The 17,999-nt window shown below is 38.6% G+C and overlaps 1 protein-coding gene across 3 annotated transcripts; it reads left to right on the top strand.

Annotated features, from left to right (window-relative positions):
- The first annotated feature begins 43 nt into the window (after positions 1-43).
- Positions 44-16,916, top strand: gmps (guanine monophosphate synthase). Of its 3 annotated transcripts, none has more exons than XM_012963443.3 (16): positions 44-163; positions 3,578-3,759; positions 4,371-4,485; positions 5,381-5,478; positions 5,924-6,027; positions 7,454-7,647; positions 8,049-8,214; positions 8,352-8,503; positions 8,667-8,840; positions 9,741-9,846; positions 10,539-10,654; positions 10,765-10,890; positions 11,990-12,105; positions 13,901-14,031; positions 14,558-14,730; positions 16,323-16,916. In XM_012963443.3, the coding sequence occupies exons 1-16, from the start codon at positions 107-109 to the stop codon at positions 16,422-16,424; spliced, it is 2,112 nt and encodes a 703-aa protein (XP_012818897.1). In that variant the 5' UTR covers positions 44-106; the 3' UTR covers positions 16,425-16,916. The 3 variants fall into 3 exon arrangements, with proteins under 3 accessions (XP_012818897.1, XP_002933290.3, XP_017949869.1); XM_002933244.5 differs by lacking the exon at positions 44-163 and adding an exon at positions 344-513; XM_018094380.2 differs by lacking the exon at positions 44-163 and adding an exon at positions 625-776.
- Positions 16,917-17,999: the final 1,083 nt, after the last annotated feature.

The raw sequence follows: 17,999 nt of genomic DNA, 5'->3' as shown, positions 1-17,999 counted from the left end.
GGCAAATGATTTAATATCACTCCAACATGTGGTCGTTATACCCAGAGTGACAGCTCTGCAAAAGCCCATCCCTGTGCGTGAGAGCAAAGTAGCAATGGCATAACAGATGATACGGCCCACACATAGGATGAAGACAGTGCATGCTGAATGTTGCCAAACGAAAGTAAGACTATGGTATACCAACACCACAATTCCCAGCGCAACATATTTGTTATCGCCAAATATTTAAAAAAAAAAACTGTGCCAAAATGTATATAACATATTTTGTTAAAAAGTATGGTCCCTAACGCAGTATGGCGGCCGCCGCCTCACCTTATCGTCCCACAGTTATTGCGCCAGGGCACCCCCTGGCGGTGGGACAGGAGGGGGCGGGGAAACTGCGGCTCAAACAGTCAGCAAGGCTCTCCTCCTCAGCGCCTCAAGCTGAGTTCACCCTGTACGAACAGCCTTCTCCTCACCACACTGCCGCCTACACCGCGGCCACCCATGGCTCTGTGTAATGGAGACTCCAAGGTCAGTGCTGGCGCTGTGTTTCACTTGAATGATCCATTCGGCTCGCCCGGGGTAAACCATCCAGAAGGCAGAGAGGGGGGGCAGACTTGCAAAGTCCCTGTGTGAGGCCTTGCCTTGCTATGCATGTATAACCGACATACTCGCACTAGGGCTCCCCTCTAACCCTTAGCACTGCTATTAGGGATGCTGGGAATTGTAAACTGCAGCAGCATATGTTCAACATTCCCTTGCCACAGACAGAGCTGAGTAGCCGGGAAATGTCGGTAAGGCTTCACCTTCCTGTTGCAGTGTGGGTAATGAGGGATGCCCACTAGCTAGGCTTTATTCGCCCTGTGCCGCCTTGTATGGAACAACTGGGAAACATTGGGTGAGTCCAACCTGCGGCCCTCCAGATGTTGTACGGCAACCACCAGTAGCTCCCGGCAGCGTGATAGCAGCGATACACCGCTTGTCCGGCTGCATACTGCTACCCTTGCCTCCCTTGCACAGACTGCCTGTGTGTGTGCCCTGACAAGCCTGGGCCCTTCCCTTGCTGCTTCCCTGCCGGTCTGTCATTCTGCGATAATGACTGGGCTTTGTGTTGCTGCCTGGTGGCGAACACGTGTGTGTGTGTGTGTGTGTGTGGCGCCCCGGAGTGTAAAGTAGCTTTTAGCCTGCTACCCACGTGTTTGCCACCTGTGGCTCCTGAAGTCGCACAGTGCGACTGTCGGCACTGGCATTTGCCCCGGCACAAGGCATATCTATCACAAGCACATACAAGATAATATGGTGCCATGTGTGCTTCCAAGGTTATACATTATTCACAACAATCCCTTCACCCATAGAGCTTACAATCTAAGGTCGCATTTAGACACCTAAGGGTCAATTTTATCAGGTACCAGTTAACTTTCCTGTAAGTTTCTGAAGTGTGGGAGCAACCACATGCAGACATGGGGGGGGGGGGCTACTCCCCAAGCCTCAAACCTCAAACCTTCCACACAAATTTTGCCTGCCTCCTCCAAGCAGTACTTGAATAAGGTAACACCAAGCGCACCGGACAGGGATATTCTCTTAAAAGCTGGTCTTTATTCGTCCATTTAAAAACAACATAAAGCCTGACGCGTTTCGTGTGCATGCGCACTTAATCATAGGCAGGACAAGCATTACCTTACTACTTTTATTATCTAACCGTGATGTTGGCAGCTAGTTATTATCATAAAAATAGCTGTGGGACCCCCCCCCCCCAAATGTATTTTATATGCAGCCTATATCAGTGCAACTGTACTATAATCATGATGTAAACATAAGGTTGAGTGAATATTAATTCTGGAAGTATTTGCTAATAAAATAGCAATGCAAGGCCTGGAAAATGGGTCAGTTGTTTATATAGGGGCAGCAAGTCATGCAGTGTTTTTTTTTTTTTGTTTTTTTTTTTTAACAGACAGGGGTCTTACAATAATTTAACAACCAAGGGTTATAGACTAAAGATAGGATCAAAGGGGCATACAATCTAAAGTTAATTTTTAGTTTCTTCTTTAAAAAGAGTATATACATTAGAAATATCAATCAAATTTGCCCACTTCCTGTTAAGATTTTTTGATGTGCTATGCTCACAGGCAGTGGTATTCCCTTCCATGAGTATGGTGCAGTTGATGATGAGGAGACAACTGTACAGTATAAACCAGACATATTAGGAATAATGTAGCCCCTATTATGAATCATAATATTAAAATTCACTGAGGAGTTGCCAGAACTGTCATTTTGTCTGGTGTGTCTAAAAGCATGAATCCTGCCTGATTAAACCAACTGGCAAAACTCACATGACTTGTATGCTAATATGGAACATCTGGGAAGAGTATGTACTCAGTTAATCAAATTAGGGAATACATCATGCGACCTTTCCATTAATTGTGCAGTAGAAATCACATGTATAGAGGCAAGTGTCGTCTGCTTGAATCTCTTCAATGCGGCTTTTTATAACCACTAATTATTGTATGTTTGAAACTATAATGGTCAAAATTGTATTTTATAGTTTAGTTTCATTGTCCTCGCATGGGAATTAGTCACAAGAGCTGTACTGTAACTCCTGCTTGAAAAATACTCCCCTTTCTTTTATCAGAGGGGTGTAACTTTAACATCAGATCTTGCCAGCCTTTAAACTGGTGGTTTCCTAGTGCATGCCCTACCCAGGCTTCCCTAAGAGTGAACAAGTGTAATTGGGCAACTGATTGCTCGACTGAAGTACAGGAACATGTAGCTCTGATTTGACTGATGAGCCCTAAGGATATTATTGGCCAATATTCTTTAAGGTTTAATTAATTGTAATGTTGTGGGGCCAGGTTGTTCAATGTGGTGTTCATGCATCTATTGATTACGCTGTTACGATATAATTTATGCATTTTATCAGGGATCCCCAACCTTTCTTACTCGTGAGCCGCAGTCAAATGTAAAAAGACTTGGAGAGCAACACAAGCGCCATAAAAGTTCACAGAGGTACCAAATAAGGGCTAAGATTGGCTATTAGGCAGCCTCTATGCACACTTACAGGGGGCTTTATTTGGTAGTAAATCTTGTTTGTATTCACCCAAAACTTGCCACCAAGTCAGGAATTCAAAAATGAACACCTACTTTTGAGATGCTGAGAGCAAGATCCAAAGCCACTGGTTGGGGATCACTTCATTATATTATTCTCCATCGTCTGTAAATAAAATGTTTTCACCTATTTTGTTTATAGATAGTTTTCGTACTATATGTGTGTAGAAAGTTATGAATGAAACCTTACCCCCGTATATCACCAGGAAAGAGTTAAATAGCCGATCTTTTATGGTTTACGTAACATAGCAGCTATAAGGCCTAAGGCACACTAGATATTTCACCCATTTGTTCCAAGGTAAAATTATGGTGGTCAAACCATTCACTTGTTTAAATGCCTGGAAAACATTGTGCTGTTGACAAATGCAGCCGCAGTCAGGCAAGAATTGATCAGAAGAGTACTGTGGCTTGGACGTGATACAGGTGCTAATGCTTATTTGGTCTCTCCTGTCTTCAGTTTTAAACAGCATTTATATTTATTTCCTCTCTGCAGGTAGACAAAGCCGGAACTGATGTAAAGGATGGTCAGCATCAATATGAGGGATCAGTTGTGATTTTAGATGCTGGCGCTCAGTATGGAAAAGTTATCGACCGCCGCATTCGAGAGTTCTTTGTGCAGTCTGAAATTTTTCCATTGGAAACACCAGCTTTTGCAATCAGAGAGCAAGGATTCCGGTAGGAGGGCTGTATGTTTCTTTTCAAGATGTTGGTTTTTTTTTTAAATTACTGTATCTATATTCTTGTAAGGTACAAGCCTGTAAGTAGCACATTTCAGATGACTTCGCAGTTGGCTTCTGGCTATTTGATTTGTTTTGGTTTTTGGTTATAGCTTTCGAACTGTAGCTGCCTCTCTTTAGAAATGAAAAGGTATCTTGGAAGAATATCTTAAAACTCTTCAATTACTGTATATGTAGATATGCCCTTATCTTGCATGGATTCTTTTGTCCCTTCAAGGCTATCTATTAACTTTTCTTCTGAGCATTTTTGCTATTAGCATGAATTATTATTGTCTTTATATTAACTGTTTACACTGCTAATATGATTTTCAACGGCAGTGCTGTGCTGATTGACCATTCAACAGGGGGTTTAATGACGGCTGCAACCTCCAGATGCATCTCTACACAGTTCTAACCTCATCTTTTAAGTATCAATCAGCTGAATGGATGGGAGAGAAGAGCCAAGGGATATACAGTGCTAAAATATGCTGTTCCATAGTATACTTGTGTAATACCTTTCTGAAGGGCTCCTTCATTTGTAGACTTATTATTGTGGTAATCTTTATGCAGGGCTATCATCATATCAGGAGGACCAAATTCTGTGTATGCTGAAGATGCCCCTTGGTTTGATTCTGCTATATTTGCAATTGGCAAACCAGTACTTGGAATCTGCTATGGCATGCAGGTATATACCCAGCTTTATATTTCCTATCCAACTATTGCATGGTAGGCTTACACAATGTTTTTGGGCACCTTAATCATTTTAGAATGATTAAAGGAACAGTAACACCAAAAATTAAAGTGTTTTAAAGTAATTAAAATATAATGTACTGTTGCCCAGCAGTGGTTCAACTGGTGTGTTTGCTTCAGGAACGCTACTATAGTTAATATAAATAAGCTGCTGTGTAGCCAGGGGGCCTCCATTGAAGCTGGAAAAAAGGAGAAAAGGCACAGGTTACATAGCAGATAACTGATAAGCTCTGTAGAATATAATGGGGCTTTATCTGTTATCTTCTAAGTACCCTGTGCCTTTTCTACTTTAAATGGCTGCCCCCGTGGCTACACAGCAGCTTAGTTTATATAATCTATAGTAGTCTGTCTGAGGCAAATACCCCAGTTGTACCAGAACAGGGCATTGCACTATAATTAGTTTTATACCCTTTTATTATTTGTTGTTACTGTTTCTTTAAGGCTAACAAGTTTTGTTTCTTGTTAGCTGTAATATGTGGTTGTGTAATAAAGTACACTAGGGCTCAGTTACTAAGCATAACTGCAGCTGCAGCCACTGTACAAATGCCATTTAGTAAAGATAATAGGCTATTATAAAACTGCTTCTTAATGGCGAAGGAAAGGCTAAATCACTAGGCACCAGCCAGTGATTGTAATCGCTTACCTGCAACCGCTGGCCAATGCTTCTGTTAGGAGAGCAATCCTTTTCCTTTTCATTTTTTGTTTTGTTTTTTACAGTCTTTGAAGGTGGACTGTCCCTACCGTAGATAGAAAGTTATTAATGTGGTGGAATAAAAAAAATTCTATAGCACTCTTGACTAAAAGAAAATTTTTTATTTTTTTTTTAATAGATGATGAACAAAGTATTTGGAGGCACTGTCCATAAGAAAAATGTCAGAGAAGATGGAGTGTTTCCTATAACTATTGATAATACATGTTCTTTGTTCAGGTAAGAGCCTACCTATGTTTAGCAAGAATCGCATCCATGTTCCTTACTTGTGGATGATTTTTGAAGATAATTATGTTCAGTAATCTGCAGCTTTTCTATTGAAAAAGAGTCACTTAAACAAAATTGTGGGTCTGTGCTACAAGAAGCATATAGATTTATTCAGAATACAATTAGTATGTATTACAAATGCTATCCTCCTTGAGGCCACCCCCAGGCTCTCCATACAGCTTAATTAAAATATAAAGACCAGGATAACCTGTTAGCAGAATTAAACTGTAAGTGTTTTAATTGCCGAAACACAGAAGTTGGTGTTGCTCTACTGTTGCTCGTTAGTCATCATTTTGCTGATTATCTGTATTTGGGCTACTGGTCTTGTCAAGGCTGAAACTACATTGTTTTATTCTCTTGTTGTGTCTGTCTTGTAATTGAGATATTATGTTTTCAGGGGCCTGCAGAAAGAGGAGGTAGTGTTGCTGACACATGGAGACAGTGTGGACAAGGTTGCAGACGGCTTTAAAATTGTTGCACAATCTGGAAACATAGTAGCGGGTGTGTATATAGTCATTAAATATTCGCTGTTTGTGGCAGTTTTAAATATAAACCGATTATATTACATTATGTTACAAATCAAATATCATATAATTCTTTGGTATTGGCATATAATTTACTGTATTACCTCCAGCCTTCTCAGGGTAACGCAGCAGCCAGGGGCCTGACCTGGATAAGTACAGCAGCAGAACTAAACCTCATGTACCAGTCAACATTTAGAGTGTCCTCAGAAAGAAACATAGGCCTGCTACTAAAGGGCGGTTCTTATTTCGTTTCTTTTTTTTTTTTTTAATTTGTGTACTTATTCATGAAAAGAAAATGAAAAATTGGGCTGTGGTAGTGTGTGTGTCCTAAAGTACACTGTCTGTCTCATTATTACTGTCAATTATTACAAGGCATAACAGAAATAGAAAACCATTGTTTTTAATTTAATAGTACCTGGTCCTACCAGTGCTGATATAGTTACCAATCTCTAGTATCTCAAGCTGCAGTCCAAGTTGATCCAAAGTATTTTGGGGGATCTAATGCACCTAATGCCTAGAATACACAACAAATTTTCTTTGAGTTCAAATACATTCCACTTGGTATAATTGTATTTAAATTTAAATATACCATGAATTATACCTTTTACTGTGGCATAAATGGATTTAATGTCTCTTATCCAGAATGAAACAAGGCAGTGGAGAGCCCTGATGTAGGAATAATTTTAAGTCCTCCATTCAGCAAACATCCCTGGAAAAGAAATGAATGAACCCAAAAATTAGTTGGCCCAAGTTTTTTGTACTTACTATTTATTTATTTATTTATTTCTTCTCTGCTTATTTCTACATAGATATACAATCTAATCTTTTTTGCGTTCTTTGATTGTTCTTTGTTTGTAGTTTAGTTATATTTTGATAGTTTGTGTAGTTACAGGTTTGGGACCTTTTATCCAGAATTCTCAGGACCTGGGGTTTTCTGGATTCTGTGTTTTGGGCTACCATACTTTACTAAAAAATCATATAAACATTAAACTCAATAGGTTTTGCCCCAATAAGGATTAATTATATCTTAATTAGGATCAAGTACAAGGTACTGTTTTTTATAACCGAGAACAATTAAGACATTTCTAAAAATGTGAGTCTGTGGAAGATGGCTTTCCTGTAATTCAGAGCTTTTTGGATAATGGGTTTCCATTCCAGATAATAGATCCCATACCTGTATAACTAAAAATAACGGTTTGGACAGCCTCCATGCATAAACCACAGCTCTACTGCTTTGAATACACCGACTTCCAAATTTCAGCTTCACTAAAAAAAAGGTTAAATAGTGTACTGACCATTCATTGTTTTCAGGCATTACTTTTGACAATTCTACAAATGAAAGAAATGCAAAGTAGATGGAAGGCTGTATTATTTTTTAATGTGTTCCATTTGTACTTGTAAAGGAATAGCTAATGAGGCCAAGAAGCTGTATGGCGTGCAGTTTCACCCAGAGGTTGGTCTAACTGAGAATGGGAGAGTGATGTTGAAAAACTTCCTGTATGATATTGCTGGATGCAGTGGTACCTTTACTGTACAAAATAGAGAAGTAGAATGCATCCGTGAAATCAAAGAAAAGGTTGGCTCCTCTAAGGTTTTGGTGAGTACATCATAAATTAGCTATAAGCACTGGGTTCTCATCTGTACAAAGAGGCTTTGGGCCACCTATATGCCAATTGAAAAGTTTGTATAAAGCCATGATGTTATGTTTTAAATTGTTCGCTATAATTCTTCCAATTTAGTTTTTTCCCTTTATTTTTCTCATGGGCATGAGTGAGTTTCAAATGTTCAAAGTGCAATGAACATTAGAGTTTAAGCAGAATTGCATATAAAATTGTTAGATTATATCGAATAATACATTGATTTGTGGCAGACATGCCACTCTACTAATCTGTGGTTTGCACTCCTACATTGTGGCCACCAGCCATGTTTTCCTTGATTAATAAAATAAATGTGACTGATTAATATGGATATAAAATACCCTGCAATGTTGTTTTACAGGTTTTACTGAGTGGGGGTGTCGACTCCACAGTATGCACTGCTCTGCTTAATAAGGCCTTAAATCAAGATCAGGTTATTGCAGTTCACATAGACAATGGATTTATGAGGAAACGAGAGAGTCAGTCTGTGGAGGAAGCACTCAAAAAGCTGGGCATCCAAGTCAAAGGTGTGGCAATTCAATTGATTTCTGTTGGGCTCTCACTGTTATTTCCTACAATTTGTTATTGTTGGGCTCTCACTCTTATTTCCTACAATTTGTTATTGAACAGCAAGAAAGTACAATAATTATTACTTTGTCCCCAGTTGTGAATGCAGCCCATTCATTTTACAATGGTACAACAACATTACCAATATCAGATGAGGACAGAACACCACGTAAAAGAATAAGTAAAACACTTAACATGACCACAAACCCCGAGGAGAAAAGGAAGATTATTGGTGATACATTTGTCAAGGTATACAGTGGAGCTTTGTATTTTATGTTACCAAATTGTTTCCCACACTTTTTTATAGTTTTCTGACAATGTATATGTGCATTCTCATGCCTCCGCACACTCATATATATTGTGTATTTAATGGTCAAGAATTTCTTTTCTTATAAAAGTGTTTTACTAATAGATTGCTAATGAAGTTATTGGTGAAATGAACCTGAATCCTGAAGAAGTATTCCTTGCACAAGGGACACTGAGGCCAGATTTGATTGAAAGTGCATCTCTGATTGCCAGTGTTAAAGCTGAGGTTATAAAAACACATCACAATGATACAGAGCTCATCAGAAAGTTGCGGGAAGAGGCAAGTGAACTTTGATTATCCATTATTTCTCTTTTACAAATATTAAAATATAATGGAGTTGGTTTTTGAAAAGTTTTAGAGCATTGGGCTTTTATGGTTTCATAGTTAAAAGAAGCTATGCAAGTAATATGATTTAATTCTAAAGCGATTGAGGGAGAATTCCATACAAGAAAATTCAGGGATAGAATTAGTGGTAAGGAGCAGCAAGAGAAAAAATTTCTAATGGGAGATCATGTCATGGAAGGATTTTTTGTTTGATGTGAAGTCATGACAAAAAAATTTAACTTTTGAGGTGTGTGATTCTAATGATGCAGACAAGGTATCAAAAAACTGTTGGGGATATGGAATAAACAGGTGGGGGGGGGGACACATTAGGGTGCTGTGCTTCCCAGGAGGTAAAGGAGGCTCCAGCAGGTTTACTGGTGCAAACAAATATGTTTTTCTGTAATCAGCTGCTCACAAGCTTAGTACACTAAATTACTTTTAGAACTTGAGTATAGAGACTCGACTTAAGTGATAGAAACAAGTAGGTTTCGACAGAGGGAAAGGAAATGAGAGTAGCCAGAGAAGGAAGTTAACTTCACTTTTGATTAAGGTGTATATTATCTGAGGAGAAGGGTACATCTGCTGTGGTATGAGAGAGACTAGAGATTTAAAGGATAAACAATATAGTTACAGGTGAAAGGCCACATTTTAAGGGGTGTTTTCAAAATTCCCAGTATTGGTTGATCAGTACATAAGTCATTTGCTTTACACAGAGTTGCTGGTGATAGTAAGTGAACTTAAATTAAAATTATACTGATACCTCTAAACACAGTGAATTATTTGATTCCTAAACACAGTGGGGTTTTCCACTAGTAAGTGAGGACAAATTATGATGCCTGTACTCTTTATCCTCAGGGTAAAGTGATTGAGCCATTGAAAGACTTCCACAAAGACGAAGTCAGAGTGCTGGGAAGAGAACTTGGCCTCCCTGAAGAGCTTGTCTGCCGGCATCCATTCCCAGGTACCTTTGCACAGTTTTTTTAGATTAAGATCAAGAAGAACAAATTTTTATTCTGTCTACCGATATGGGATCCATTATCTGGAAACCAATTATCCAGAAAGCTCAATAAGGGAATCTCCCATAGACTCCATTTTTATCAAATAATTCACATTTTTAGAAATTTCCCTTTTTCTCTGTAATAATAAAATAGCACCTTGTACTTGATTCCAACTAAGATATAATTAATCTTTTATTAGAGGCAAAACAATCCTATTATTTTTAATTCAAGTTTAAATGATTTTTTAGTAGACTTTAGGTATGGGGATCCAATTACGGAAATTCCCTTATCTGAAATACCCCAGTGCCCAAGCATTCAGGATAACCGGTCCCATACCTAGGATAGTTTAGGAAGGTAATTTAATAGGTAGCATTTACATATTAAATGTTTTAAAGCATGTATCGAATAGATTGCTAAAACTGGGCAGACTTGTCTGTTACCATATAAATGTTATTAGAACCTGCCATAATTCCTCTTATTATATGTAGACAATGAAATGAAATTAAAATGAATTTATTTTATTTTTCCTGCATTTCTGCACAACTTTTTTTTTTTCTCACCTTTTTGAAATTGCCTTTTTTTTTTTTTATTCAATTCTGCTTTATCCGGATTTCGATTGGTGGAGGGTTTTCTTGATAATTTCTTTTCTTTCCAGGACCTGGGTTAGCCATTCGAGTGATCTGTGCTGAGGAACCTTATGTCTGCAAAGACTTTGCAGAAACCAATAATATTTTGAAAATTGTCGCCGACTATTCAGCAAGTGTTAAAAAGGTACATTATTAAAGATCTTGTATCTAATATTAGTGTATATTAAACTTTGGCAGCAGTAGTAATTTGAGAAGATTATCATGGGGCTATAAAAATTATTTTTTATCTTGCAGCCACATACTCTACTACAGAGAGTCAAAGCCTGTACATCTGAAGAGGACCAGGATAAACTAATGCAAATTACTAGTCTACATTCACTTAATGCCTTCTTGTTGCCTATTAAAACTGTTGGAGTGCAGGTTAGTCTTCATTACTATTACTTGGGAGACCGTTTGAAGTATATCAGTTGCACCAGTGGAATTTAGCTATACGTGTTACCCCGAATGCAAGAGTATTCATTTTAATGACCCAAACACTGCCTTGTGTGTGGCAATTTTTTTTTTTATTTTATTAACTAATTATTACAAAAGTAAAATAGAAGTGGTTGTCCAAACTTTTGCACATGCCACAAATACTATTTTCTTTCTTTCTGTATATTGTTGGTGACATAAAAATATAATTGTGTTTTAAATATGAGTAAATAAGTTGTTTTTGAACACATTGGTGTTCTATTACAAAATTACATAGTTAAATTGTCTAGGGGTACCCAAGCTTCTTGCATTAAACTTTGTGAATCATGGCTTTGTTATTGAAAGAGATACCCACACCTAAAAAGTATAAATGCATAAAAGTATTTGCCTGATGCTTTTACATTGTCTGTCTGATCCCCCATGTTCCTCTATGAGGAGGCTGCAGCAGGAGGCCATTAGCATTAGAAGCTCTAACTGACAGGCTGAGAAGGGACAGTCGGGTTGGCAAAACAGTCAGGTTTAGGACCTTCAAGTAACCATTAGTTACAAATGTAGCCCTATCAGGGAAAAGTGATCAACATGACCTATAGGCAACTTTTAATGTACATTCATATTCTGAAAAGTAGTTTTTTGTGTCAGTATCACTTTAAGGCAGGGATCCCCAACCTTTTATATCCGTGAGCCACATTTAAATGGAAAAAGTGTTGGGGAGCAACACAAGCATGAAAAAGGTTCCTGGGGGTGCCAATAAGAGCTATAATTGGCTACTTAATAGCCTCTATGTAGACTGGCAGCCTATGGAAGGCTCTGTTTGGCATTATACTTGTTTTTTTTGCAACCAAAACTTTCCTCCTTACCAGAAATTCAATAATGAGCACCTGCTTTGTGGCCACTGGGAGCAACATCCAAGGGGTTGGGGAGCAACATGTTTCTCATGAGCCACTGGTTGGGGATCACTGCTTTAAGGGATATAGTATGTCAGTAAAAATTATCCCTATTGTATGTCTCAATGACCAAAGGAAAAACAGGTTTGCGCTTTTTAATCCAGGGGGACTGTCGCTCTTACAGTTATGTGTGTGGAATTTCCTGCAAAGATGCCCCACACTGGGAGTCCCTAATGTACCTGGCCAGGCTAATACCTCGCATGTGTCACAATATCAACAGGTAGGTACTCAGTCTGCTATTCTTGTTCATTTAATAAATACATAATTCTAAAGGTTTTTGGTTGGTGTATAATGAAATTTAGGGCCGCTTCTGCTATGAGGCAAGCTGAGAATCTTGCCTCAGGCAGCAGGGAGTGGCCAGTTATCAGGGGAGGCAAAAAGCCTCCTCTGGTAACTGTAAGAGACAAATTTTTGTTTTTTTAGACCGAGTGCAGTAGAGATGTGGTCACCTCTGGTGCTAAAGCGGAGCGCAAGAGAGGGGGGAAGGTGGCAGCAGCCCCTAATTCGTCACTGATATTATTTAACTTGCTTATTATTGGTATGTGTGTGAGCCAGATGTTTTAACAGGATCTGATTGGACAGTCACAGCTGCCATAATTCATCTCCTTACTGTGACATGCTGACTGCCGCCTGTACATGTAATTTTGGGGGAATTGGCTATGGTAGGCAGGCATGCAGAGGATCTGGAGCATAGAAACCGGCACACCACATCTTCAGGCAAAACACAGGTTTATTTAGGGCAAATTCTTCCCAACATAAAGCTTAAAGGAACACAGTTCATCAACATACAGTTCATGGATATGATTTGTCCCTTCTTCAGGGCTCTCACCTTCCAGGGTAACTCACACTCAGGCTTCACCTTAGGCTGATGCCAGACGTGGCGTAGGGCTGATATTTTCGGCAAGCGGAAAAACTCTTGGCGAATATACAGCCCTACGCCTGCTACTTGTGCCTGTACTCGAATGAATGAGATACTCTCGGGTGCAAGCACATGTAGCCGATATACGCATGAAAACGCAAGACTTTGCATTATCTCGCGTTTTCATGAATATACCGGCCTGCATGTGCCTGCACCCGAGCGTATCTCATTCATTCGGGTGCAGGCACAAGTAGCAGGCGTAGGGCTGTATTTTCGCCAAGCGTTTTTCCGCTTGCCGAAAATATCAGCCCTATGCCACTTCTGGCATCAGCCTTAAGCTTTGCTGACTCTTCTCAGCTCTCATCCGCCTGGTCACTACTCTCTCTGCTCCTTGCAATGGCAGGAGACACCCCCAGCTCCTCTGGGAGTTCCTAACACAGGCAGGCAACCTTCCTGCCCAATGACCTTTACTCAGTCAAGGATCAACCTCCAACTCAAACCCTCTGTGTAAACTCACAGCCCTTTTATTTGCTGCTCGCCTGCAGCTTAATCAGGCAGCTCCCTACAGCTACCCAACTAAAAATACTAATTGGAGTATGGAATGGAAGGTCTGTCCTGCTCTTCCTCCATTCACTCCAGGGACCTATTCATTTGGCATTTCCTAAGCCAGTAACATAAACACAACATCAACACACCAAACAATGATCTTTTTCATTGTATCTCTCACACTACATTAAATGGTTTAGATTTTGGAATCTTTGCGAAATCCAAATTGCTTCCAACCACTCTGGTAATTAGAATTTTTATTGTTGCTGGAAATAGCTGCATTTAAAGGGTCCTTTGTCATAGTGCTTGGTCTGGCTTGGGCTGCTACTTGCCCCTAGATTCTCCAGTACCTAATTAGCCCTTGTACAGTGTTCATTGCCTTGCAAGAAGAAAGCAAGTGGAGGTCTCCGAGCAGGTTAATTTTACCATATCTTCTTTCAGTTGGATATATTTTATAAGCAAGTAAACCATCATTATTTCTCTTAGAATGTTATTTGATAAGAACCGGTACAAATGTCTTTGAATTGATTCTGCATCTTTATCTCTATACATACCCACCTTCGTAGTTATACTGATTATTTTGCTAACTTGGATTGTTTGTCTTTTCTAGAGTGGTGTATGTATTTGGGCCACCAGTCAAAGAGCCCCCTACAGATGTTACCCCTACCTTTTTAACAACAGGTGTGCTAAGTACATTACGGCAAGCAGACTTTGAAGCTCATAATATTCTAAGAGAGTCTGGTAAGCAGATATGTTAACAAAGTAATATCACATTAATTATATATATTTATGTGTTACACAGGAATTATTGAATCCCCTCGGTAATAGTTTATCACTTCCAATTCTTGCTCATCACTATTATCTGCCCTGTCTTTCCATGGCTTTTTGAACTTCCCTAACTCCACGCATTTCCTATATGCTTTCTGCAGCCCTCACATCTCCACAATAATGCACATTAAAATAGTTTCAAATCCTAAGGGTACCTTTTGTTGGGCTATACATGAAGGTAAACTAATTGCCACTCCATGGCTGAAGAGAACCCTACAGGATAAGGATCTGAGTGTGACGTAACTTTATTTGTTCAGTAAATGAATTAGTCTGTTCAGTGGCATCTTCACGTTACAGATACAGTAAATGTCCTATAATAGCAAAAAATTTGTGGGTTCCCTGTTACTTGGGCTTTGTTAGAAGTGTATGGATTTTTTGCCATTCTTACAGGCTGTGCTGTTTTAAACACTGCATATTCTCATTTCTGTTCTTCACACAGGTTTTGCTGGTAAGATCAGTCAAATGCCGATTATATTAACGCCACTGCATTTTGATCGCGATCCTTTGCAAAAGCAACCTTCTTGTCAGAGATCGGTGGTTATCCGTACATTTATCACCAGCGACTTTATGACTGGAATTGCTGCAACTCCAGGCAACGAGATTCCAGAAGAGGTATATTTTTACTACTGTTTTTAATTTATTAAGCCAAACTTACAATGTTTAATGTGATTCCCAGTAAGTATTGATTTTATTTATTTTCATTAACTGTTTCGGCAAATGTGCACCACAAGCTCACGCAAAAGTTAATTCCAGATTCACTATGGAACACAGAAGCATCTCTCAAGCTGTAATTAATTAGTGTAAAGGGCCTTTTTGGCCTTCACCCACACATCAGACTGGATTCACAGTGCATTCTTTGAGTAACGGCTTCTTTCTTGCCAGTTTTATAGAGTGCATGAGTATTGATCATGATTTGGAAGGGTTTACTTGGGGCAGATTTATCAAAATGTGAGCTTAGAACTTAATACATAAAAACTCACCCATGTTCTATCCATTCCTATGGGATTTTTAGAAGCGTTTTTATCAAATGGTGAGTTCTAATTTTCACCAATTGATAAATACATTTCTAAAAATCCCATTGGAATGAATAGAAAATGGGTGAATTTTTATGTATTAAGCTTTAAATGGGGCCCATTCATTAAAGTACAAATTTCGGATTGGTATAAGTACGATTCGAAAAAACTCGTAGTAACCACGATAATTTCTGATGTGCGTAAATTGTGGGAAAATTGTGTGAAAAAGTGTCGTGGACATACGAAAATATTGTGGTTGCAATCCAAAAGTTATGAAATTTTCGTATCCGAATGATCATAAACGGTGCAAAAACTTTTCTGACTTTGAAACTTCAATGCATGATTTTGGAAACCTTCCATAGGACTCAATGGCACTCTGCAGCTCCAACCTGGCCAAAAGATAGTCACGATACCAAAGCTTGAAAAAATAACGAAAGTTTCATATTCGTTGCGAAAAGTACAACTTTTTCGTGGAATAACGAACGTATCACAAGAAAGTTATACTTTTTTTTAACTTTATTATCGTTAATAGTACAAAAAGTTCTAAACTTTAGAGAAATACCATTTTTTTTCTAATCGTGGTCGTCATGCTTTAATGAATGGGCCCCTTAAGATCCGCTCGATTGGCGATATTGCGTACGGGTGGGCAATATCGGGAGAATCCAGGCTAATTCGATCGTTTGGCCCAAGGGTATAGGCAACGAGCCGATGCGGTCCCCAATCCGACTAGATTTTTTAACCTGCCCGATTTCAGGCCAGATATCGGTCGGGCAGGCTAAGGGACCGATATCGGTAGCTAGAATCGGCTCGTGTATGGGGATCTTTAGTATTGGTATGGGATCCTTTGCAAGCTTTGCCCTTGTTATTGACTGCATGACTCCAGTAGGCTCCTTATTGAAGATGGGGTTGATGTTACCTCTGGCCTTTGTATGCCCATTTATCTTGGTCTCCCTGATATAGTTTTATAGTTTGTATGACTGAGCTGCATATTTTTTAAAATAATTTTTGGAATTGTGACTCCCTTTAATACAAATGAATACTATACTATATCTAATTTAGAATTGCTTCTATGTTTACACAGTTAAAGGCAATTCATTTTCAACCATAAGACAGCAAGTGATTCTGCAAGTAGGCAAGTGTTATCGTCTTTGCCAATATAATCTAATTTCATTTAAAATTTCTGTATTTTAGGTTGTATTGAAAATGGTTACAGAAATCAAGAAGATTCCTGGAATTTCTCGAGTAATGTATGACTTGACTTCAAAGCCACCTGGAACTACTGAGTGGGAATAATTCACCTTTTGTATGGTTTAAAAGTACTGTGTGCAGCTTGATTTCTATCATAAACCATTCCCAGTGTTGAAATGCAGTACTGTTTTACAATTGACTGGAGCTGCTACTGTACATGACATCTGATTCCGTTCCCAGAGCTGAAACCTTCGGTAACTGGTGGGGTATATACCTTCATGGGGCAGAATATTTGTACGGGTAATAAATAATGGCAGCATTGCCTCACTGCAGACAGACTCATCTTGCTTTGCCTTTTGTCTTACAGATTCTGCCTGTATTCATGTGTTTTTTTTTTTTTTTTCGTTGTTGCTGTCATTTTAATGTTTTTTTTTTTCTTTTGTAAACTGTATAAATAAAAGCAGTTCATTTATATACATGTATTAAGACCATTGTTATAGCCTAATGTAAAATGATCAACTGATGTGACCAACTGCTTTTGAAAAGATTTATTATAAATAAATATTTTGCCAAATGGAGTTGCCATTGTTAAAGAGATACTGTCTTGATTTTTTATTATTATTATATTGTTTGCTTTGCTAAAATACTCAATTCTCCCACACAAATACTCAATTCTACCACACATTTTATTTTCAAACTCATTTTGTTTTTCAAATAATTTTGTGTTTTATCACTACAGAAACAGCCAGCACATCACAAAGCAAGTCTTTTACTTAAAAGGCACAAGGCCAAAATAACTTTAAGTAACGCTATATTTTAAAGGATGGGGTACAGTATCATCATCATTCATTTATATAGCACCAGCAGGTTACAAAGTGCTTTTACAATAACAATAAATGTAAACAAACAGATCTCAAAAAGTATAACAAACATGGGTATACAGAGTAACAATAGGATTAGAGGGCCCTGCTTGCAAGAGCTTACAATCTACAGGGGTTAAGGGTACATTGAAACAAAAGGAGTGTTGTTACTGTGATTTATGATACATATATAAATGTCTGATCAGTTTAGATACATTTTAAAGGAACAGTAACACCAAAAAATGGAAGTGTATAAAACTAACTAAAATATAATGTGTTGCTGCCCTGCACTGGTAAAAGTTGTGTGTTTACTTCAGAAAGTCTACTATAATTTATATAAATAAGCTGCTATGTAGCCATGGAGGCAGCCATTCAAAGGAGAAAAGGCACAGGCACATAGCAGATAACAGATAAAACACTATTGTATTCTACAGAATTTATCTGTTATCTGCTATGTAACCTGTGCCTTTTCTCCTTTTTTCCAGCTTGAATGGCTGCCCCCATGGCTACACAGCAGCTTATTATATAAATTATAGTAGGGTTACTGTAGCAAACACACCAATTTTACCAGTGCAGGGCAACAGTGCATTATATTTTTATTACTTTAAAGCTCTTTTGTTTTTTGGTGTTACTGTTCCTTTAATATGCTTTCCTAAATAGATGGGCCTTTAGGTAGCATTTGGAAGGAAGAGGAGAGTCTGATGGGTTGAGGCAAAGAGTTCCAGAGAGAGGCAGATGCCTGAGAGAAGTCTTGCAGTTGGGAATGGGATGAAGTGAGGAGTAGAGAGGCGAAGGTCAGAGGCAGAACGTAGGTTGCGCG

Source organism: Xenopus tropicalis, chromosome 5 (assembly GCF_000004195.4).
Source record: "Xenopus tropicalis strain Nigerian chromosome 5, UCB_Xtro_10.0, whole genome shotgun sequence".
NCBI classification, from domain to species: Eukaryota; Metazoa; Chordata; class Amphibia; order Anura; family Pipidae; genus Xenopus; species Xenopus tropicalis.
The sequence above is the reverse complement of the archived record's forward strand: the minus strand, read 5'-3'. Positions and strand labels throughout refer to the sequence as shown.